The following is a 24,529-nucleotide window of genomic DNA, read 5'->3' on the forward strand; positions in this document are numbered from 1 at the left end:
TGGGGGTCAAGGTCAATCGATCTGTTGTTTCCGAGCCAGCTTTCTTTTCTGGTCAGTCTAGAGTCAGCAGTCAGAGTTAAAGGATTGAAAAATGAATAAATTTGAGAAAGAGAGAATTAGATCAAATCTAGTGTTTATGGAAAAACATTTGATTTTGGATGATGATTTTCTCGCAATTTGGAATAACCTCCATTGGACTATTGTAGGAAACTTTTAAAATGCGACTTGATTTAATATGGCTAATTTATTTATATATTAATTATAACCCAACGAAATCCCATTGTGCATAAACTTTTGAAATCAGTACCAATATAGATGGCTCCTCCTTCGAATGAGGTAGCGTCACAGAGTTACTCCTCTCCCCTTTCCTACACTTTGAATTTAACGAACCAAGACGATCAGTTTTATTTTATCTGTGAGAGAGTTGACATCGGAAACCAAAAAATGTTCTATATATTCCCACTGTGCACGTACACTCTTGGCAGTTGGACTCAATGTGAGAATTGTACAATTATTGATGACTATAATGAAAAGTGTAAATTATGTAATCCTTGCAAATTACATAGAGGCTATGCAGTACAAATTAAAGGATAAAATTCATGTCTTGAGGAGGTGTGTGACTCTCACCCTAGAGGACACCTCTGCTCCAATTGTCACAATGATAAATGTGATCAGTGGGAGAATACTTACCCCGCTATGATTGGAAAGAATCCTAAACGTGATTTTAGTTTATTTCTACGAGATTTGTATCGTCGCGGATTTAAATTATTCTGGGAAGAGGAATCTGGTCTACGATTCAACTGTTGGGGTAACAAGACAATCTGGTTTCTACGTTACCGCTGTGACGACACTGCCTACTATGACTACAAACCAAGCGATTTTTATTTGGCAGTCACCGAATGTGATTCACCACTTGAAAACACAGTATGTGATATTGCTTCAAATAGACAGATTGAAACTCGTGAATTTCATAATATGAATGCAAATAGTATCATTTACTATAGAAAGAGGTATGACAAGAGTGAAGATGCACTGTACTGCAGAAAATGTGACTCCGACTTTGCAATCAATCAGGATTAATGTACAGTGAATCCAAATGATTTTCCGGTATTAATGGTTCACAAAAGTTACCTATAAACCAATCAAGAAATATAAAAGTGTAGATTTAAAGGCATTGTTATATATATACCTTTTATTAATAAACAAATTCACATACTTTTTTTAAACATTTTATTCTTAGGGCACTGAAATCAATATTAAATACACTTGTAAGTAGATTTTCCACTAGAAAGTCGTTCAGACAGGGATTGTCACTATAAATGTGGAGAAACTGCTTGTAAGTATAGCCACGACATCGGAACACAAAATATAGTAGTGCATGGAAGCCACAGCTTTTAGTCGTTAGATCCTGCACCCTCTTTCGATTTTGAATAATAGTTTTCCTACTGCTCTCAATATAGTTGCTGATGTGAGGTGTGTAGAAAGTATAAGGTAGGCCAAGAGGATCAAAAAATTCGATATTCTTCATTGTTTGAAAGATGCACAGCCAATGACCCGTCAGTACAGTCGATGGACTGCTATTAACAATAATCAAGGTATTGTTCGCGCTTTGAATTTTTCCAAGATAGTCTGAGGGTAGACAATAGGATTTATATTTGGACATGTAGGGGTCCATATTAAATACACTGATTATTTGACTGGTGTTCATGGCGCCAAGTCTAGTAGAACACTGCCTTCGGGAGTGATTTCCCGATAGGTTTCATATTGATTTAGTGAGATTAGTGCAACACTCTCAGCCAATGGGTTGCCAAATGTACACTCTAAACGCACAGTCCCCGTACGTACTATACTCATATCCTGTATGCCAGACAAATCCAATACAATGATACCATGTGTTTTAGCAAACATATCTTCGGTTATACCATTTTCAAATAGTTGCGAATCATGATCTAGGGTTTGCATGGTCAACTCATACAATATTCTATAGGATTTATCAAAAGATAGATTGTAGAGTGGGATACCATTTACTGTAGACACAAGAGATGAAAGTCCAAACATCTCGAATTTATGTGGGCATTCAGTCCATGATCCTATTACACTGGCGCTTTTACAAATGCCAAAGCCAATTTCGAGGGGATTTCGCCATTGATAAAGGATGAATCGGTGAAATTGCGTGAGCCCATGGCAATATGACGTTGATTGGTGATTGTATGAGGAACAAGTAGTTTAATATTATTTCCATTAGCTCTCAGTTTTTCCACAGCCAAAGCAACAGAGCTCATAAACTGCTGTTTGTGTACATGAAATATTGCTGAGGTGAGGGAGAGACTTACATCGAGATAGGCAGCAAGTTTCTTTCTCAATATGAAATTGTATGGTGCAAGCGAAAATTTTATATCTACTTTAACATTGGGTGGCAGCCATTGGGGTATATTAAATATTTCATGATATATTTTTCCAACTAGATGTAATTCACTAGTTGTAACATTTTTAAGTGCATCTGTACTATCAGTATTAGTAATATATTCATATCCATTGGAGGCACCTCTCAATTCCTTGTATGACTTGGGTGTCATCAGCATGAATTGCATATAGCTTGCATAGTTGGAGAGATTGTTGCTTGTGCTCACCAGCGTGCCATTGATTTAGACACTAATTTGACGAAATAAATTATTTAGTATACAATTTTCATAGGATATCCCATCGGCCCGAATTGGCATTATATTATCAGATTTCTAGACTTTCATTTGTACATATATAAATGTCGTCGATAAATCTATGAATTAGTTTTCCTTGGAATAAATTTGAAAGTGGATATTGTCAGAGAGTGGTTGTAGCGGATAGGATTGTTCATAGTATCCATGCTTGACACTCACATCAACATTTTCGGCATTGAATAGATTCAATGAGGCGGTGATTGAAGGTTGAGAATCCTTATGTGGTAGGTAGGACATCCTAAGAGAAGAAATCAAGTTTCGATCTAACAATTTTCTTCCTGGGGATTCTGGTTACACTACGTGTCGGCTTTTTCCTTCTTTTCTTTGACAAAAGGGATGTCTTTCGTTTCCGACTTGAGTAGAGACTGATGAGTGATGCATTGTTTCTTGACCTTTTTAAACCTTTACCATTTTGTTTTAATTTCTCGCCAAGGGTTCGCGCACTGGACCTAAGACTTTTCGTAGCACTTTTTTTAAAATCCTTGCCAAAAACCCAACCGTATAGTGTAAAGTATGCAAAGTCTGTTTCAGCCGGTACACTATATGTTCTTGTCAATGGTAGCGAAGAGCAAAACAGCTTAGCAAACTAGCTGCCAAGACCGTAGCCAGACATTGACGAGCGACCCTTGTAATACTCCATTCCATTGCCCTGTTGTCTTGGTCAAGAGTATTAACATAGCAGTCAATATCAGGACAAGTGAATACCACTTTTCTATTAGACATCTTGCTGTTGAACGATGGGTCGAAAATGACATGTAATCACAGCCAAACCTTTTTAAATTGCTATTGGATCACCCAATTCAGTTCTTAGTGTTAACTGACAGAGTTCCAAATAGAAAGTGTTTACGGGGATATACTGAAGATGCTTTATATTGTAGTGATGAATATGTTCTTGATTGGTTTTTCATTAAAGAGCTCGTAGGAGGGGTATATTTTAATTGCCAACCCGAGATGTTTCCACAAATGAGGTATGGAGAAATATGCCAGCGTCTGTGGAGAATGCAGGCGAGTAGTCAGCAAAAATTGAATTAGTGTTTCCGGCACTTTTACCATTGATTATATTGAGCTTAAAGCCAAGAACATTCTTTAGATTATCATTGAAAATAACCTTTTCGCTAGCAATAGGTGAACTAATGTAGTTCTTGCCCTCCTCCTTTGAATAGTTGAAATGAAAAGCCTCTTTTTTACGAGCAGAAACTCTTTTATTAATAGAACGACATAAATAATTCATACAATTGAGTTCCTCGTAGGGTAATTCAATATGTGGATATCCAACCACTTGATTTTTTGAATTTGTTCTTCATCACCTGGTGGTGGTGGCCAATCATAGGGTCTAATTTTTATTTCATATTTACAATCCTTTCTCAGGATGTCATAAGTATTTTTGAGAATACAGTCAACAAGAGCCACTTCATACTTTCCGTCAAATTTGATGGTGGGGGAGAGTTTCGTCCAAAAATCACTTGTTTTATTCAAGTGATTGTAGAGAGGATCAGAAACGTTGGACATGAAAGTCACATAGAAATCATTGGGCATTGTTAATGTCTTCAGCACTGACCCAAGAATCAAAATCCGAGTTGTATCCTAGCCAACGAACAAGTAACTGTTTCTTGTCTCTACGAGTACGTCTCTTTAAAATATTTTCAATTTGATAAATTTCACTAGTGTTTCTAACTTTTTGCAGTTCATAGTCATAAAAACCACCGAGAATCTATTTATTTTTGGTGTCTCAGAGTTAATAAGTTATGGGTATAGTATCTATAATTTCGGACGCTTTAAAAAGTTTGGTGCTCCATAAATAATTCCCCGTTTCAAAAATACTGGTAGTTCTATTAATTCGAACAATATCACCAACATTGAATTTCTTCTTCTTTTTCTTCTCATTGCCATTTGAGAGTTGATTTAGAAAAGTATCAAATGTAATTTCATTATAATGAACCTCCTGAGGGCTAGAGTTGGACAGAGATCGTTGAGGTCGACGGTTGTATATCTGTATGATTTTATCTAAATCATGAATAAAAGCAAATGTATTTTTCAATGCACAATATCTTTAAATTAATAGACGAATCGTTCTTATTAATTGTTCGTCCAATGCAGCCTTTATAGGCCTATGACGATGATAAAGTGATGTATTATATTTCAAAAGAACCTTTTGCACATGGGGATTAACAAATTCACTGCCACGATCCGATTGAATTTTTCTATATGAATCCTGTTCAAGAATACTTTCAATGGCCCGAGCAACTTCAACACCTCTCTTTGATCGCAGCGGAATGGCATAGGCATAGCGACTAAAAATACTGATTGCCACTAGAATATATTTGTAGGGTGCATTGTGACGCCGTTGAACTGCGTCTAAAGTTAAAAGATCCATTTGCATTATATGCAGAGGGAAAAAGGCTTTAGTTTGTCGATATTTTTTACTGCGAAGTATATGATTCCGATGTAGCGTGTAACTTGATTCATTTTCTATATACTCTTTTGCTTTTTTCAATGTGGTGCCGGAAACAGCTCTAGAAAGCATTTTGGGAGAACTTAAATTTCCCGCTTCACCAACATTTTCATATATACCTTTCAAAACTTCATCCATTTTGAGCGTAAACACGTAGTTTAATGTCCTCTCCCCTGTTGCACAATGGAGGGCAAATAAATTCGTATTCGGTTTTGACTCGCAGCCAAAGGTTCTGTAAAATCATTTCTGCTAGTATTTTTAAATTTCGACTATTCTTATTTTTTAAATGGTGTTGTTGGAGGACTCTATTCTATTAGTTTATTAATAATTTGCTTATTGTCAATAAGACTTATTGGAAAGTTTCATACACTTAGAAAGGTGTATTGATTATCGTCAAAGGATAAGAGTCCTTTACGATTCGTCACCATATCACAAATTAAATCAACAAGATTATAACTTTTTCCCTGAATTATAATTCATATCCCTGTGCTGTCGACTTGAACTTGATCGCCAGTTTCCAACACGAGATAAGATAATACTCTTTTACTCTGTTCTCGATAGGTCAGTGGCAATAGGATTCCAATTTTCAATACAATCGAAATTCAATTCCTTCTCCTTTGTTTGTACAGAATCTTGAAGAGATGAAGAGGGATCGGCGGCTGGTCTCTCACGATAAGGTTTATGTTTGTCCATACGTCACAAAGCATCTTGGAGTAAAAGCAGTTTTTTGTCATCGGCAATATTCTCATCATTAATGAATTTGTTTAGATTGTCTTCAAAATGTTCGACGGGTGAGAGGACAAGTTTATAAGGTATCAATTTATAGTGTTTTGCCATCTAGAGAAAACTGTTTACAAGTCCTGCGATTATTGGTAGTAAAAGTGTGAAAAAGCTACCGCCTGCTTGAAGGAGCCGCGTTCTTTTAAACTTGTTTACCTCGTTTTTAAAATCCAAGGCTCGTACAGTGGGTCAATGTTGCTTTGTCTGTTGTCTAACACCTTCTGGCAATTGAACATTGTTCTCGGTCAAATTTCAACTTAGTTCAAACGTTAGATTACTGTAATACTTTTTAACATCATGGACAAGTTTGTATTTAATAATAATTGGTTTCGAAGTGCTTAAAACAACCACCAGACGTAGTTTCTAAAGGAAATTTGTCAGCTATATGACAGTAACAAAGTTCCTTTTCTACTAGTCACTAAGAAATCTACATTGTTTTGATTATTAAAAATGTCGGTGACTACACGAAGATCCTCGGGCGTGCTCTTATTAAGATCAAATAAAATGTAACCGTTGGGCTTGCTCGTCGCTTGTGTGTACGCCTACAAAAGAAATTTTGGTGTGCCGGGGTATATCTGTTTTTTGATATTTTTGAGCGAGCTATAATCACCAACGACTCGATAGATAATATAGATAGTACAATTCAAAGCAAGGGTTCGCATACATTTGCTCTGATGAAACATATTGTGTAGAACTACGGTTATGGAAATGTGCTCATGATGAGATCGTACAGTGAACAATTGTAGCATTTCTTGTGAGAACTGTTCAATGGATTCAGCCAAATCATCAATAATCAGCCACGAGTTCAGTTCAATACTATTGAAAACATCAAGTCATCTTATGAATTGTATTGGTATGGTTGTGGCAATAGCTTTTATTTTATCATAGGACTCTTGCCAAATACTATAGAAATAGTAGATTTTTTTCGGTTTTTCCAAAAACATTTTATCGCAATTTTGAATTATTCTAGCTAAAAGCGTTGTTTTCCCCGACATTGAGGGTCCACACAGAAATGATCTGAAGGGCGTTTTAAATTGATACATGTTGTTGACAACAGTCGGACTATGACTAACTGTAAACCATATGTGCCCAATGAATAAGTAGTAATTTTCCCATAGATCTATCTATTCAAGAACAACAAAAACAAAATTTCATGGCAACATTTATTACGACAAATATTTGTTCAATGTGAACACTTGGTCAACATGAAAACTCTATTTGTTCAACATGAACAACGATAACACTTATTGTCTTTAAACACTTTTCTGTACAACACTTTTGTACATTAACACTTTTCTGTACAACACTTTTTGTCTTTAAACACTTTTGTCCATCAACAAAACACACTTGGAACTAGCACAGTTGAATATTACAGTGAATTTAAAGGTAGGGCCCCCCCCCCCCCGGAAGCCGGCCGCGGGAAGGGTCCCCCACCCCCCGGGAACCGCAATGGAAAAATAAGAGGTGTCGTCTCTGCGCTAAGGTAGTGGAAGGGTTAGTGGTGGTGGATAGTGCTTCGGTTAGATTAGTTGGATAGGTTAATTTATGAATGGTTGAGGGGTGATGGTATTTAGTGCTTGGGTTTGATTAGTTTATCAAGACCAAGTTGATTACGATAGTTTATGCATTCAACTCGGTCTGAAATACGATAGCGACCATGAGGCAGGACACTCACACCATTCTCGAGCACATAGACCTTGTCAGATATACACGACATTGCATTTTTTTCCACTCTCATGGTATAATCTCTATACTGTAGAGAGCGAATTGCAATCACTTTTGCTCTTGGCACCAGGCTACTTTCTACACAGTCTCTGTACATGCTCATGTTGAAATTGATCTTTACAAAGTTTGTAGGCACCCCTTTACATGTCTTCTTTTCATCCCCCCCTATGTGTTTCCACGCCATAAACTTTGGGACCCGGGAACACCCCCCTGGAGATCAAATCACTCCCCGTCTCTGATTTTAATTTTAATAGTTGGTTGGGGGCTTGACGTTTCACCAGTTCGGGGTAGAGAGATGGATTCCAGTTGGTGAAATCCATCCGCGTGCTGATGTGCACCCCATTTTGCAAATCACCCAATAAATCTTCAGTCCCATTTAGCTTTAACAGCAGATAGTCTGTATCACCATAGTAAACTTGAACCTCCCCCTCTCGTGGGCGTTGCACCTTGCACACATTGTAGAAGAACGACAACCTGAGTTTCTTTGAAATTTCTAGTACTGAACTACCTCCTGCTATATTCTTGTTCAGTACCACATTTTGCTATTTCCTGTGTAGAAGAACCGTGCCGGCCTCTCTGCTTATGAATGGTGTGAAATTAGGGTCGGCAATAATTCGTGCACACTGTAGAGGATCAGTCACGACGTCGCAGCGAGAACTGTTGCGCAAGCTTTCACACATTTTGCCAAATGCTGAATTTAGAATGAGCTTGTACAAATCCTTCTCTACCTTTGAATTTCCCCTAGAACGTTTATCGACAAAAGTATCGATAAACGTTTTCAAATAAGGTTTCTGATTGAACTGCAGGACCCTATGTATTTTGGTGATCTTGAAGCCATTGTTCACCATCCAGTGCAAAAGCACATGGTGAACAACGATATTTTCCTTAGGGTCCAAATCAGCAATCAGTTTCTGTTGAGAGGGGGTCCAATGTATCCCCATATCCTCAACCAATGATCGATTGTAGGGGCTCAGCGAGTCCCTGGTCACTGGTCGATTGATACAGGGAAAAACAAAATCTTTGACTGAGTCGTGAAGGGCCAGCGGAATGTGACCGTCAATTTCAAAGAACTCTCCTTGTGGCCCGTTTTCCTCGACGGTGTTAATGTCAGGGAACTCACAAGGATTCTCAAGCCATTGATAGTTCCCACACGGCAAAGAGTAGCGGGACATTGCTGAGGGGTATAACGAGTTCATGTCCAAGAACACTGCATTTGACTTTACACCGGTGCTTTGTCCACTCGGATCGGTTGACAAGACACGGTCCCCATGAAAAATATACCCTCCCCTCATTGAACGCTCTACAAAAAGGTGCTGATCTATGTCAGTGATTAGGCCTATTTCCTCCCTGCTAATTTTTAAAATTAAATCCATTACAAAATGGGGTTTTGAAAAATAATAACATATATATAACCCGAACTCTGAATAGATCTGGTCTGTATTCTTACAAACTATATACAGCAGAGTTAGAACTTCACTGGACAAGTAGAGTCTAAAATAATCCCACCCATTTTTACAACCCCCCTTAGCCCACACCTTCTTGGCAAACTCATAATCCTCGACTGTACATTCACTGTTGGTCAGTGAATTGTGAAAAGCTTCAATTGGAGGTAGTTTCTCCTCACTTAAGCGAGCACCGGAGCAATAATAAACATATGCATAGATACCATGGCTGGTTAATAAGTCATACATTTCACTGTCAGGAAAGTGCTGTTTAAGCATCAGAGAGCTATCATAATTGTCGCTTTTCTGCATTTGAATTTGTTGACTTGAGGACTTGGGAAAAAAACTAAAAGAATCTAAAAACCTAATTTTATTCCAGGACGCACGCTCATTATTCACTACCTGCCATTTCAGTTCAAGAAGCAATAGCTTCTCGGCCAATTTGAGAATGATGTTATACATAAAAGAATTATTCACCCATGGACTACCTACTCCCCCTCCCTCCCGGTGCATACGTGCCAGTGCTGGTAAAATAAATTTTAAGTCATAGTTAGAGTTGTGAATAAAAACTGGGATAGAAAACTGTTGGCTAACGTTTAAATTACACGATTGATGAGCCACCCCCCTAAAATTACTACCCCCAGATGATATTTCCTGCCACAAGTGATCTTAGTCTCTGACTTTTCCCCTCCCCCTTCGGGTCTCATGTGTTTCTTCAGTCCACTTGAAAACCGCTCCCGTAAAACACCAACCACAGTTTTCATTTTTAATCATCATACAATTCTTTTCGGATTAATACCAATAATCATGTGTATTTCCCAAACAATTGATAGTATATTTCACCGTACCAATTAGTTTAGTCAATGCCTTGACCATGCATTCATCTCCCTCATACACTGTCTCAACTATTTCTAACAACCGCATAGTGTTAGAACTATCTCTTTGCGCGGGTGCATAGGACACTGCTATGGCCTGGTGTTCTTTGATACGGTTTGGATATTGGGGGTCATTCACCTCCACTAGCTTAGCTTCACAGTCCAAAGATATTTTGTTGCATTGGAGGAGGGTGTTCTGGAAATTTTTAAAGCGTAGAATGGGCCTATCACCTTAAACCGTCTCTACTGTCTGATATCCATGCCGTCTACAATGTTTCATATGAGTTCTCAACTTTAATTCAGTCCGAAATCTAGATAGACAGGTTGGGCAGTAGGAACAGGACCCCCACCGCTTTTTACTCTCCCCCCGCACTCGACTAATGTCCGTGATAGGATTAAAATGGCCAATTGCATTCGGTTCACTAGGTGGTGTGTATAACAACCAAACCCAGTGTTTAAACAAATCAACTGACGGGCCCCGTACGGGGAATACCACCCCCTTCTTTTTAGAACGAGTCTCATCTTCAAATTCTGTTGCCAATATTTAAATGGGCATTAGCCCTTTCAAAAATGTCAATAGATCTTAGCGTTACTGGGTATTTTCCTTCTAAGCAAGAAAAATCTACAACTGGGAAATCGGACCCATCCTTCCCATGTACAGCCCAGTGATCTAAATTCTTCTTGGTAGCGTCACGTGCTAGAGGCTCGTATGCTGATATGAGGAAAGCATACTTGAAACACTTTTGATCTGTTTCAAAACAAATCTTCTGGACCTCTTGACAACCCTCTAGATCAGCATTTTATTTTAAAACTTTACTCCTTTCATACCCCCCACCGGCCCCCCCTCGTAAAATAAAATCTTTCTTAAATTTACATATATTAACGCTTAAATTTTCAATGAATAAAACTACTGACCCTCTCCCGTTTTCATTATAGTTTTCGAGATGCGCTATAATTTGCCCTACCCACTCACTAAAAACACCCTCAAAATTTTCGAAATTTGGATAAATTACGCGCATCTCGGAATGTATAAAATGATAATAAACCTCGCTTTTCCCCTCATTCAAATAAAAAACCTTTAAAACAATAGAAACCTTAATTGAATCCCTACCCCCCCACAACTGAATTTGGTTCTCCAGTAGTGCACGAATTTTGTCTACATATGCATGCACTATTTCTACAGGATCAAAAACAAAATTTCCCCCCATAAGTGTATTAAAAGGATCCCCAAACGTTGCAGTGAAAACAACTATATTATTTAAAATTGTATTGGACAAAAGAAAATCGGGGAAAGATGTACCCCCTCCCCCAAGTTGTTCAACAATATTTGGACTCTGTTCCACTTCAGTTGTTTGAAGTGGACTCGTTATGGTATCGGAGGCTGGAGAAGGGGTCTCTGTTAAATCCCGGGTGAAATCATCTAAAAGCTGCAAAGTGTTTGGGCTCAAGTCTACCAGCTCAACTGTGCTAGCTTCTACATTAAAAAAATCATTTAAATACTCTTCAATATTAAAAGGTACTTCAATGATATTGTCCCATGTTTTGTTGTCCATAAACCCCATTGCCTCCTCCTCCCCTTCTTTACTGGACTGTGAATATGGGACCAATGCACCAACCTATAAATGAAAAATAGCTTATTTTCAAAGTGCTATCCCTACTGTTAAAATTTGGATTATTATTGCTTAAAAGCATTTAGTTAATTCAACTTAAGATAATCTAAAACGTGACATAGAAGTTTGTTTTTTTTTTCGCGGCAAATCCCTGCGGCGCATCCCCGCGGCATATCCTGCGGCACTTTCCTGGCCCACGGCGCACCCCGGCGGCGCTTCTCGGGCCCGTGGCGCTTCATGTAGTGCCCCTCAGAGCTCTTCCCAGTCCCCCTTCTCAAAATGCCCTTCAAAAGTTGAAATATTTATAATTCCATACAGGTTCAGTAAACACTTGAGTATAAATATGGAGGTTACATGAACAAGTTTGAACTTCAAAATGTTGAGAACCGTTAGCTTGGTTTCCCCTCACTAAAATCTTTGGCACGATAGAAATATTCAGTGTAAATTAGAACGCCAATATGTGACAAAAGAATAAATCTCTCTTAAAACTATGTGAATGGAAATTAAAAGCTCTAGTGCGCTTTTTAAGTGACCATAGAGATTCGATGGTATCTAGGCTCACCCCTTTTCAGTAATGTCATAAATAGCAATTATTATTTTTGGTGGTATAACTTGTTTCGCTCCTTCCTAAAATTTCAATTTCCTACTTTTGCAGACAATACAGAGCTAATTTTCTTGACCAAACAATAGAATTATGTTAAAAGCATTGAAAAGCCTAGACATGGCAGTCTAACCCTTGCTAATGATAGAACAGGAAAAGGGGATGAAACAGATCTATTTATATGCTTGTGCGTAGCTTTAAGTCAAAGATTAAAGCAAGATAATATTCAATTGTGAATGGAATAGCATTTTGAGTTTCAATGGTATCTAAACTATATGTGAAGCGATAGCAACAGAGAAAAGAGCGGTTTCTTAGCAAAAAATTACATTTAGATATGTAATAGGGGTTAATATCTCGCTGCGATAAGTTTATATTGGGATTGAAAAGGACTAAAACATTGGAGGAAATAGATAGGTAGGGAAAAAATACTTACATTTGCATAATCCGTCTTGGCTTGGGTGCCCGAAGGACCAGGTCGTGCATGTTGGAGGGTAACCTCCTGATCTAGTATCGATGGGGCAGCTATTAGAGGTCCAGGTAACGTATGTTGGAGGGTGGAGGGACCGGTGATTTTAATTTCTTTCGCAGCCGGGCTAGCGATATCATATGGCTGTGCAGTCGGGACAGCTTCCGAGACCCTTGAAAAAGCTTGCGTAGGTGGGGCTTCAGCATTGTAGCTATTCGCCCACTCTCTCTTTGGTTTTCTGAGAGGTTGCATTGGGTCAAGTAGCGTGGAGCTGGGGGGTTTTGTCCAGCGACCATATTGCATGACACTAGCCTTCGCAGGGGGCGCATTATTAGCCCTCGCTTTCTTAGTGGGTGGTGGTGACGAGCATTCTTCACTATTTGCACCAGCCATAGGTCTCTCCGATGTAGGGTCCGCAAATTCCTCATAATTTGCCTTAAAGAAGAGAAGAAAAAATCAAATCAAAATAATTTCTCCCTTTTTAAAGAAAGAAAGTTATTAAACATAATTTTGTTTAGAAAAGTATTTATCTCATTTTAGTAAAGCAAAAAACCCGTATTCTCTCCCCCTAAATTTAGGAAAATTAACCCACCCTAAGTATACACTCTCATTGAGTTAATCATGCGTTTTATTCAAAAGAAAGGCATATCTTACTACCTTTTATTCAAATGTTATAGCTAAAATAACTAAATGACGAAGAAGAATTTAAGGCAAGAAACAATTATATTTTCTATTTTTTAACTATTAAAAGTGCTAACCCCCTCCCAAACAAAAATTCTGGATACACACCCGGGAATATAAAAGAAACTTTATTGAAAGCTTGAAAAAAATTAAAAACATGCGTAGAGACGCAACGCATATATTTACACATTAGTTTTCTTGTCAATGGGTGTACATGGCTACACACCAAATCCCCCCTTACTTTTAATGCGAAGAAACACTTTGTTTTTACTTTACAATGAAGGCGGGAGAATTGAAGGCATTGCCCCCCTCCCTTTTACATAATTTACTTACAAGAAAGCTGTTAGAAGCGATGTATTGCCCCCTCCCCCCTTTTACATAATGTTCTAAATATATTGTTAGACTTAATTTGAAAATAATCCATTTCACTACTTCTATACAGGTTGCATATGCGTAGCTTAATTATTGCCTAAAATTGTTTTAATTTGACAATCAAAACAAACCCTTTGGCTAGACCGATACCGTGAACACACCGGAAAAGGGTGACAAGGTAATTATAACCTTGCGGAAATGTATAGTCAAGTTAGCGGCTTAATAACAATAGCGATGGATGTCACAGAGAAAGGCTAAATTTATCGAAAAGGTATTTCTTTTTGCGATGGTTAGGTTTCGAGGGTAAAAGAATATATTTTACGTTTTCCATCGAGTATAAAGATTGCAAAGTGATGTTTGTATTAGAGTGGGGGGGGGATTTAGATGGAAATATAGAGGGAAGGAATTTATCGAAATGGTATTTCTTTTTGCGAGAATTTGGGGTTGTAAGACAATGGGGGAGGGGGGGGGGATATTGTTAGACCCTAATTTGAAAATAACTTGTTTCTCTACTTCCATACAGGTTGTGTAGGCCTAGCTTAATTACTGCATCATTGTGTTTTAATTTTGACGGAAGAATAGTTCCGTTGACCGCGTTTGTAAACCGGAAAGGGTGTCAGCTAATAATAGGCCTTGTGCTGGAGATTGTTTCAAAACAGAACGGGATTTTCATTAAAAATTGACAGAAGTCAGCAGACACTTTAGCTGAATATACTGGAGGGTGACCAAGGAGAATAAAAAGTGGAATTTAACGAAAAGGTATTTCTATTGGCAAAAATTTGGGATTGTAAAAAAGTGTGGGAGGGGGTTAGGGTAAAAAGAATATATTTTATGTTTTCCATTGATTATAAAGATTGTATGGTTTGGGGGGGGGTTTGGGGGTAAAGGAATATATTTACGTTTTAGCTGAATATACTGGAGGGTGTCCAAGGAAAATTCATTTGAAAATAAAAATGAACTTACATTGCTAATTGCGGCTGCCAAGGCCTCAAGCTCATCAATTATGTTAATTGTTCTATCCATTGTGTCACAATACTTTCTGATAATTGAATCACATTGCATGCCCGTTATATACGAAATCTCAAGGTCAAATTGTTATGTAAACAAAGCCCTCTGATTGGCTGAGAAGGGGGATCTAACTGTTACCTTGGAAACTCATAACATTTGGCTTGAACAACAACAACAAATACTGTTTCCCGGAAACTCATAACATCTGCATCGAACAACAACAAGAAGGAAGTGACAAAGTTCCTGTTTTTCAAATTCTCACTGACAAAATCCATAAAAACATCAAATAAATTGACCAACACACATAACCATCCATGAAAAAAGACATAAATGTGACAAAGTTCCTGGTTTTTCATTCTCACTGACAAAATCCATAAAACCATCCATAAATGTGACAAAATTCCTGTTTTTTCAAATTCTCACTGACAACAAACAGACATGAATTGTGTAAAAAAAGTTATAGGTGGCAGCAGGGGTGAGGGACAGGAGTTATAGGGTCACCTCTACTTACAGATGTCCAAGGGTTGTCGTGTCTTTGCCTAAAATGTATACGACTTAGACCCTACCAAGTCGACTGAAATGTGCGGAAGGTTTGGAAATCAAATTGAAACACTTGAAAATTAATTCTTCAGTGCACAGGTGTAAAAACAGAATTAGAAGAATTGAAACAACTGTTAGGCAGTGAAATGCAAGAAAAAGAGGAACTGGTCACCGCAGAAAAGATTATAGAATTAAAATTATGCAAGGAAACCAATCAAACAAAAAAATACGAAGATTTGGCATACATTTTCACACATTTCAAATACTATGTTTGGAAAGCGAAAATAAAAGATACGAACCCAACAGAGGTAATGAAAAAGGTAAGAGTTCAGTCTGATAGACTAGTAAATATAAGGAAAGGCAAACAGAAAGGAGAAAAGTGAAGGTAAAGGTGAAAGTGAGAGTTTTTTTTTAATTTTTTTTAGAAGAGAGTAAAATAAAAAAAATGAAAAAGTTTTGTTAGAATTTATAATTAGAAATTGAAATGCTGTTATTTAAAAAAGGAATAAAAAAATGATAAAGTACGCAGCATTAAAAGTAGGATAAAGATAAAATTTTAAAGTCATTTGAGAAGTATTGAAATAGGATAATGATAATATTTTAATTAGGATTGAGCAGCCAAAGGGGAAATGAAACATGAGTAATAAGGGTACAGGAAATGAAGTAGGAAGATAATGAAAGATTCTACATAGTGGTATTTATTTGTAAAGGTGGAGTATTTCATTTCTTCCTTACTTTTTTCTTATTTATTTTTAATTTTTTTGTTTTTTTTTATATTCTTATCTTGGGGGATGGGGGTAAAAGTGAAATATATACGGGGTGAAATAGATGTTGATGAAAATGGAATTGGGAAGTGTAATTTAAGGTTATGATGGAAGGGGTGCCCTAAGGGGGAAGGGCAGCCTGAGGTATGGGATAAACTTAAAAGGTATAAGAAAATTAAAATGTAGTATACCTCTATTTTAATATCCTGGTATATTTTGGAATGCTCTATTTCTATAAAATTTTAATAAATTGAATTTTTTTGAAGAAGTTATTTTTATTAAGAAAAGAGTAGGTGACATTGGATAAATTATGAGATATTTTTAAAGAAAATTTGAAGGTCACCGAGAGGAAAGGAGGTGGGATAAAAAAATGTATACGAATTTAATAATTTTGACTTTATGCATATTTCCAATACTATATAATCCTTTTCAAAAGGTAGTGGTTGGCAGTTTGCACCCATTTAGATTTCACTCTCTTCAGAAATTTAGAAAATTTTTGTCAAGACGTCACTTCATAGAAAAAAATTATGTATCTCTTAGGGGGTCATAACTCCCTCAGATCACAATACCCTTAGTTGGTAAGCAATTACCATTTCAACACTTTACCGGTTTCATGCAATCCAAATAAAAAAAATATTTATATTATTGTTATTTAGAATTACAACCCCATCACTACTTTATTTTTAAGGATTGCTCTGGATTTCTAAAGAATGTTCTGGTTTTCTTTATTAAAATTCTTTTCTTGGAGCCTACAACTTTATTTGTTTCAACGTTATGCATACTCCTGTACTAAACAATATTTATATTAACTACACTCCTCACTTGGTACTTGTGTATTATAATGACCACAGCCAAGAAGTGAAGTTAGGTTAATCGAATCAATCAAATTGTGAAGGATCAACATATGCTAATCCAATTCTGACATTTATATGAAGTGGTGTAGGAGTCATCATCTCTCAGATTTACCATTGACTGATAAGCTATTAAAATTTCAATCCTTTACCGGCTCCATTCAATCCAAATAAAAACAGTTATTCATATTATTGTCATTCGGTTTTATCTGGATATTAATGTCTCGAGTTAAGACCATGGCTATAGAGTGCAGTGATTTTCAAGAGTGTCCGGCCTTGATAAGGTTCATCGATCCTCAAAAGTGTCTGGTCTTGATACCATTCGTTGATTCTCTTGAGTGCCTGGCCTCGGTAGAGCTCATTGGTCCTGAAAAGTGCCTGGCCTTGATACAGATTACTGAGCCTTGAAAGTGCCTGGCCTTGATAGAGCTCAATGGCCCTGAAAAATACCTTGGAAAGGCGTCAAGGAACCGGCCATAAGAAAATCCAGACGAGGCAATCTGCTCTCTTCTATCAGCTGAATCGCAAGCTTGCTCATAATCTACAATACTGAGGACTAAAGGTGTTCAGTGATTAAAGCACTTCTCATTTATTAGCCTAAGAGGGAAATTTCGGTCGACACATCGTCTACTCTTCCTAAAACTGCATTAGCTACAGCAATTTCTAAGTCTAATAAGTATCATTATAATTAGTAATTTGCAACCTACAGAAACCAAGCTAATGCCTCTATAATTATCACACTCATCTTTTCTTATACAGGGATTTAATTAGAGTTTTTCTAAGATTGCTAGGTACTTCCCCTTTTCCAAAATTGATATTCATAATCATCAGTAATTTATTTCCAGACTCATAGCTATCATATTTAAGAAACTCATTTGCTACACTATCAGCACCTGGGGTCTTATTAGTTTTTAATCCTTATAGTTCTGTGACTATTTATTCCTAACAAAATAAATTCTCCTTCACATCCAAGGTGTCACAATTTTTTTTTTTTTTTTATCTATTTTTTTCCTGTAATTCTATTGGTTGAGCATATTCCCAAACTTTCTGTTCATTTAACTCTTTCCCTATCACTAATTTTGGCCTCGTTCCTATCAGTGGCCCCGGCACCAATAAAAAAATGTTTTACAAGCATACCAATTCACTGTCTCTTGTAGAAGTTTTTCTTCTTGCGCTATTGTGCGTTGTAAAGGTAGGAGAAACCCGAAAATAGACGGTGGCCGACTTGCACCCCCCTGGTAGTTTTTCCCCGGAAAATACCCACCCCGAAAATACCCCCTCTGGAAAATACCCCCCCCAGAAAATTCCCCTTGTGGAAACTCCCCCCTCGGCAAATACCCCCCGGAAAATACCCCCAGATAATACACTCCGCGGAAAATACCCCCCGCGGAAAATACCCCTGCGGAAAATACCCCCCCCCCCCGCAGAAAATGTCCCCTGGAAAATACCCCCTGAAAAATACTCCCCGGCGGGAAATACCCCCGGTAAATATTCCCCCGGAAAATTCCCCCCGCCCCCTGTAAATTAAGGTTTTCCAAATTTGAGAATTTTATTAGAGTTTTTTTTTTCATAGGGGGAAGGAATTTTGGTACTTGTGTATTATGCGCCACTCACTCAAGTTTTGCGCTGTGTAAAATTCGAGAACTCGCAAGTTTTTTTGGTTAGTTTCTTCGTTACTTTACCAATAAATTTTGGCTGTAGATTTGCATATTAGGAAGGGGAAGGTAAAGTATAGTGGGTCTGTATGCAAAATGTGTTTGGTACAATTATTCTGCATATTAGATAGATAGATAGAGGAGCGTATTTTAAAGCCAAATATACGGCCATGAACATAGTAAAATCACATAAATGAAAGGCACCAATAACGATAACTTTGATAAGCGATCATCATAAAACTCTTAAATGAAATACAAAATTAACCTAATAATAGTACTTAATACTTGAAAAAACGGTCGTTGAAAAAAAAACACGCTTAACACTTGGAAAAAAAACTTAAATTAAACATTACATTTACTTTATACTGGTATTTTTTTCTTTTTAGTTATCAAAATTTCCAGATACCTCACTATTCTTCTGTAATTTTTTAGTGACTATATACCTAGAAATAATTATTTTCTCACTTCAAACTGTCCAAATACTTTACTCCCCCGGTAAATATCCCCCCCCCCCCGGAAAATATCCTCCTCTCCGTGGAAAAGCAGGCTTTCCAAATTTGAGAATTTTATTTCATTGTTTTTTTTTTATTACCGTAGGGGAACAGAGTTTTGGTACTTGTGTAGTATGGGCAACTCACTCAAATATACGCTGTGTAAAACTCGAGAACAAACCGTTTTTTTTCGTTAGTTTTTTTAGAATAGCGACTATATATTTGCACATAAGAGGGGGGGAGTGGTAGAGTAGTTGGACAATTTGAAATCGGAAAACAACTCTTTCTAGATATATGGCCACTAAAAAATTGGAGAAGAATAGCTAGGTATCTGAAAATTTTGTTAACTAAAAAAAAAAAAAAAAAAAAAAAAAAAAAAATCCCAGTATAAAGTAAATGTAATATTTGATTTAATTTTTCTTCCAAGTGTTAAGTGTTTAGGTTAATGTAGTGTTTCATTTAAGTGTTTTATGACGATCGCTGATCAAGGTTTATGTTATTTGTGCCTTTCATTTATGCTATTTTACTTTGTTCATAGCCGTATATTTGGTTTTAAAATACACTTCTCTATCTATCTACCTGATATACAGAATAATTGTACCAAACACATTTTGCATGCAGACCCACTGTACTTTACCCCCCTCCCCGCTAATATGCAAATATATAGCCCAAATTTATTTCTAAAGTAACGAAGAAACTAACAAAAAAACTGGTGTGTTCTCGAATTTTTCCCAGCGTAAACTTCAGTGAGTGGCGCATAATATCCAACTACCATAATTCCTTCCTCCTACGGAAATAAAAAAAAAACCAATTCAAATCAAATTAAAATCTCAAATTTGGAAGGCCTAATTTTCCACGGGGGGGGAGGAGGGGAGGGGTATTTTCCAGGGGTATATTTACCGGGGGGACATTTACCGGGGGGTATCTTTTTCGGGGGGGGGGGAGGGAATTTTCTAGGGGGTATTTTCTAGGTGTATTTTCTGCGGGGGATTTTTTCCGCGGGGTTCGTTTTCTGTTTTCTTTTCCTGGGAGGGAGGTATTTTCCACAGGGGGTATTTTCCGCGGGGGGTATTTTTCGTGGGTGGGGGGGGGTTATTACTGGGGGGGATAAACACCTAGAACCTAAATACACAACTCGTTCTGATCTATATGAAGGAAATGATCTTGAAGAGAATACTTGAATGAAGAATTTGCTTGATGCTCCACGTTAGTCTAGTACAGGGAGATTATATATTATAATTAAGATGATACAATTCAGGAAGAAGAAGCATAAAGTAACTATCATGGGTCAACTGAATTTTGGGGTTTCACAGAAATATTTGCTCTATCAAAAGTGATTGCAGACTAAGTATGAACACCCCCAAAATAAAAATAAAGAGAGAAAAAAACATTGAGTTTTACTGGAAGATAGTTGAATACCTATAAAATAAAAATTGAGTACAAATTAAATAATGAAGAAAAAGAAAGAGAGGGAAGAACAGAGAGAGAGAGAGAGAGAGAGAGAGAGAGAGAGAGAGAGAGGGGGGGGAGAGAGAGGGGGGGGAGAGAGAGGGGGATAGCAAAAACTAAAGAAAAGGAAGAAAAATAACAGTTGTTTTTCTCTATGATAGGTTGCAATCTAAAGTTTACTGTGCAATCAGCTTGGCAAATTTCCCATTTGATGTTCAAAAATGTAACCTCCATATTGGTAGCTGTAAGTACTTTTTTCTTACTTTCTTTTGAAATTTGAAAGGGCTTCTTAGCGGAAATTTACAAACTTTTGTTTGTCTGACTAACAAGAAAACGTTGGAGGGGCAGGAGGCCATCTCCCCTTCTCGCCAATGATGATATATTACAAAATTCGTAATTTTGATAATTTAGAGACTAAAAATTATCTACAAATGGCTTCCAATAACTGATGAACTTAAAACCACCTGCATTCCTCCGCTCCGTTTTGAAATCATAGGTCAAACCATTTTAGATCACATGCTAAATGGGTCTCTTATTAATATTAAATAAAAAAAACAAGTTTTTTAAACTGAAAGTAAGGAGCGACATTAAAACTTAAAACGAACAGAAATTATTCCGTCTATGAAAGGGGCTGTCCCCTCCTCAACACCTCGCTCTTTACGCTAAAGTTTTTTATTGTTTTACATAAAATCGTGTGACAGAGTCAAACTATAGCGCAAAGAGCGAGGCGTCGAGGAGGGGACAGCCCTTTTCATATACGGAATAATTTCTGTTCGTTTTAAGTTTTAATGTCGCTCCTTACTTTCAGTTTAAAAAACTTGTTTTTTTATTTAATTTCTGATCGTTTTTTAGTTAATGCAGCTTTTATTTGTATAAAAATTTTACTTTTCTTTTGCTAAATGGATGTCTTTACAAATTAACTTACGTAACTAACTTCTATATTCGTATATTTTTCTTCTGGCAAAAAATACAAAGTTGCAGATTTTTGCAGATATGAGCTTGAAACCTATGTAATAGGGTTTTCTGATACGCTGAATCTGACGGTGTGATTTTCATTAAAATTCTTTCACTTGTAGGGGATGTTTCCCCCTCTTTAAAAAATCGAGTAAATTTTCTCAGGCTCGTAGCCTTTGATGAGTAATACTAAACTTAATAAAATTTATATATTTAGGATCAGCATTATAAACACATTCTTTTGATACATTTATTGACATCAAAATTTCGTTTTTAAAAGTTTCGATTACTATTGAGCCGTATCGCTTGTTTTTTTATTGTTTTTTTTATTACGTATATGTTATTACTTATATGAAGGGGTTCTCCCCTTAATCAATACCACGCTCTTTACGTTAAAAGTTAAAAAAAATTTTTATTCATAAACCCCAGAATCACAAAGGCCGTTTAATTAGAATAGATAGCTCTTTTGAAGGCACTAAAAAAAACTGTAGCGTAAAGAGCGAGGTATTGACTTGGGGGAGAACCCCTTCACATACGTTATAATTTCTGTTCGTTTTAAGTTCTAATATTCCTTCTTACATTTCAGTTGAAAAAACTTGTTTTTTTTTATTTAATTTCTGATCGGTTTTTATATAATGCGGGGACATCCGGCGCCCCCGACAAAGACATGTACCGTCCCCCAAACAAACCACCACTCCGGAAATATTCTCCATATTAGTCCCCGCCTCGAGCCCCCCCCCCCTCCAGAAAAAATCCTTCCTGAAAATGGTTGTATACTTCACAATAACCAATAAATAATGCTGGCAAGTCCGGTACCCCCTTCATGGCGATTTTCCTTCCCCCCTGACAAATTATATCGTGGACAGATCCTCCAGCATAACCCCCGACCCAAACCACACAACCACAACCACAACAATAACAAAAAGTAAACAACATGTATCTACACCCTAACACCTACAAAAAGTTTACCTAGTTGTAATTAAATAAATATTTGACCACCCACGGAGAACATAGGGCGATTAAATCATCCTAAAAGACATATTTATTATATTTTCGACCATGCTGAACAAAATGGCTATCTCAAAATTTTGATCGGGTGACTTAGGGGAAAAAATGAGCGTTGGAGGGGGCCTAGTTGCCCTCCATTTTTTTTGGTCACTTAAAAAGGGCACTAGAACTTTTAATTTCCGTTCCAATAAGCCATCCCACAATATTCTAGGACCACTGGGTCAATACGATCACCCCTGGGGAAAAAAAAAACAAAAAAAAAACAAACAAACAAATAAACACGCATCCGTGATATTTCTTCTGGCAAAAAATTGAAAATTCCACATGTTTGTAGATTAGAGCTTGAAACCTCTACAGAAGGGTTCTCTGATACGCTGAATATGATGGTGTGAGTTTCATCAAGGTTCTATAGCTTTTAGGGGGTCTTTCCCCCTTTTTTTTGAAAATCAGCCAAATTTTTTCAGGCGCGTAACTTTTGATGGTTAGGACTAAACTTAATGAAAGTTATATATTTGAAATCAGCATTGAAATCTGATTCTTTTGATGTATCTATTGGTATCAATAACCCGTTTTCTAGAGTTTCGGTTACCATTGAGCCGGGTCGCTCCTTACTTATAGTTTGTTACCACGAACTGTTTGAAAGTAGCTGGGAAAAAATTGCAACAACATAAAAAATAGCCCGGCAACCATCGGAAAGGGGGCGAATTGAACTGGGTATCTGCTGTTCTCCGGGATGAAAAAACTATTTTGAAACGAAACTTGTGTGATTGAGTTACAAATTTATCTCACTATTTTCCCTTTAATGGATGAACCCGTATTTGACCTTGTTTATCGTTTTATCGCTTCTCGTAAAGAAAAAAGAAGAAAAAATGACCGTAAAGAAAAAAAGAAGAATCATTTAAATATATATATACATACATATATATATATATATATATATATATATATATATATATATATATATATATATATATATATATATATATATATATATATATATATATATATATATATATATATATATATATATATATATATATATATATATATATATATATATATATATATATATATATATATATATATATATATATATATACATATATATGTATGTATATATACATAAATACATTATAAATTTGGCTTAAAAATTGAGTCACGGGACCAAACAGCCCAATGAGCTGAGGGTTGGGAATATTCTCAAGAGAAGATTCTTAATACAACAAGAGTAGCAAACACAAAGACATGTACGGTAGTAGTTTTGTGAAATAGCCGTTAAAAAAAATAACCGGTGAATTATAAGTTTGCAAAATTAAAAATGAGGGCCACGAAACCAAGTTTCCTAAGTAGCTGTGGCTGGGGGTAGGGGAAATGCCGTGGCCAAGATTTTTTCAGAGAATCTTTATAGTAATTTACTAGTTCTCGTATAAACATTAAGGGGGGCAGGTGCCGAGGAATTTTTTTCCCTGGAAACCACCAAAACAAAAAAACAGTCCTGGGTGGATGAAGGGAGTGTTTTAGAATTTTAAAGACCTCGGGGACTAAAAGTTCTTGCTCCCCATCTCCCTGGCAATATGGAAGGAATTGTCAATAAAATATTAAGTTTGGTGATTTAATAGCTCATAAAGAATTAAAACTGATATATTTCATAATAGTTTTCCTCCCCCAAAACCAATTTTTCCTTTTCCATATCCGGATTAAAATCATCTGGTAAAATTTTAGAGTCTTTCCTGACAAAATGGTAATATGGTAAAATTCCATGTAGCAAAATGAATATTACTGGATTCTTAAAAAAAAAAAAAAAATCCTGAATGTTCGTCTGTTTTTCAGGGTCATTGAATACGGATGAGCTAAAACTAGTGTGGAAAGGTGGAGAAGGGGTCAACATTGTCCAGAAATATTCCACATTTGCTGTATCAAAAATGGGTGTTAAAAGCTGGAGCACCACTGAAGTAGGAATCGACGGTAAGAATCACAAATCACAAATCAATTTAGCTTGGAGTAATGCTCTGTCTTTTTTTTCTTTCTCTGTTTTTGTCTGTATTGAATATACTTAGAAGGTAACGTTACAGAAAATCGATATTTTGA

The 24,529-nt window shown here is 36.7% G+C and overlaps 1 protein-coding gene across 1 annotated transcript in view; it reads left to right on the forward strand.

Moving 5' to 3' along the window:
- Nucleotides 1–24,529, forward strand: part of LOC148939195 (pH-sensitive chloride channel 2-like) — a 98,492-nt gene that overhangs the window by 41,481 nt on the left and 32,482 nt on the right. Inside the window, exons 4-5 of the mRNA XM_089106742.1 lie at nucleotides 20,641–20,723; nucleotides 24,272–24,406. Coding sequence (XP_088962868.1) covers nucleotides 20,641–20,723; nucleotides 24,272–24,406 — 218 coding nt within the window. The remainder of the gene's footprint in view (nucleotides 1–20,640; nucleotides 20,724–24,271; nucleotides 24,407–24,529) is intronic.

Source organism: Artemia sp. Qi Xiang Cuo, chromosome 21, assembly GCF_049724085.1.
Source record: "Artemia sp. Qi Xiang Cuo chromosome 21, ASM4972408v1, whole genome shotgun sequence".
Lineage (NCBI taxonomy): Eukaryota > Metazoa > Arthropoda > Branchiopoda > Anostraca > Artemiidae > Artemia > Artemia sp. Qi Xiang Cuo.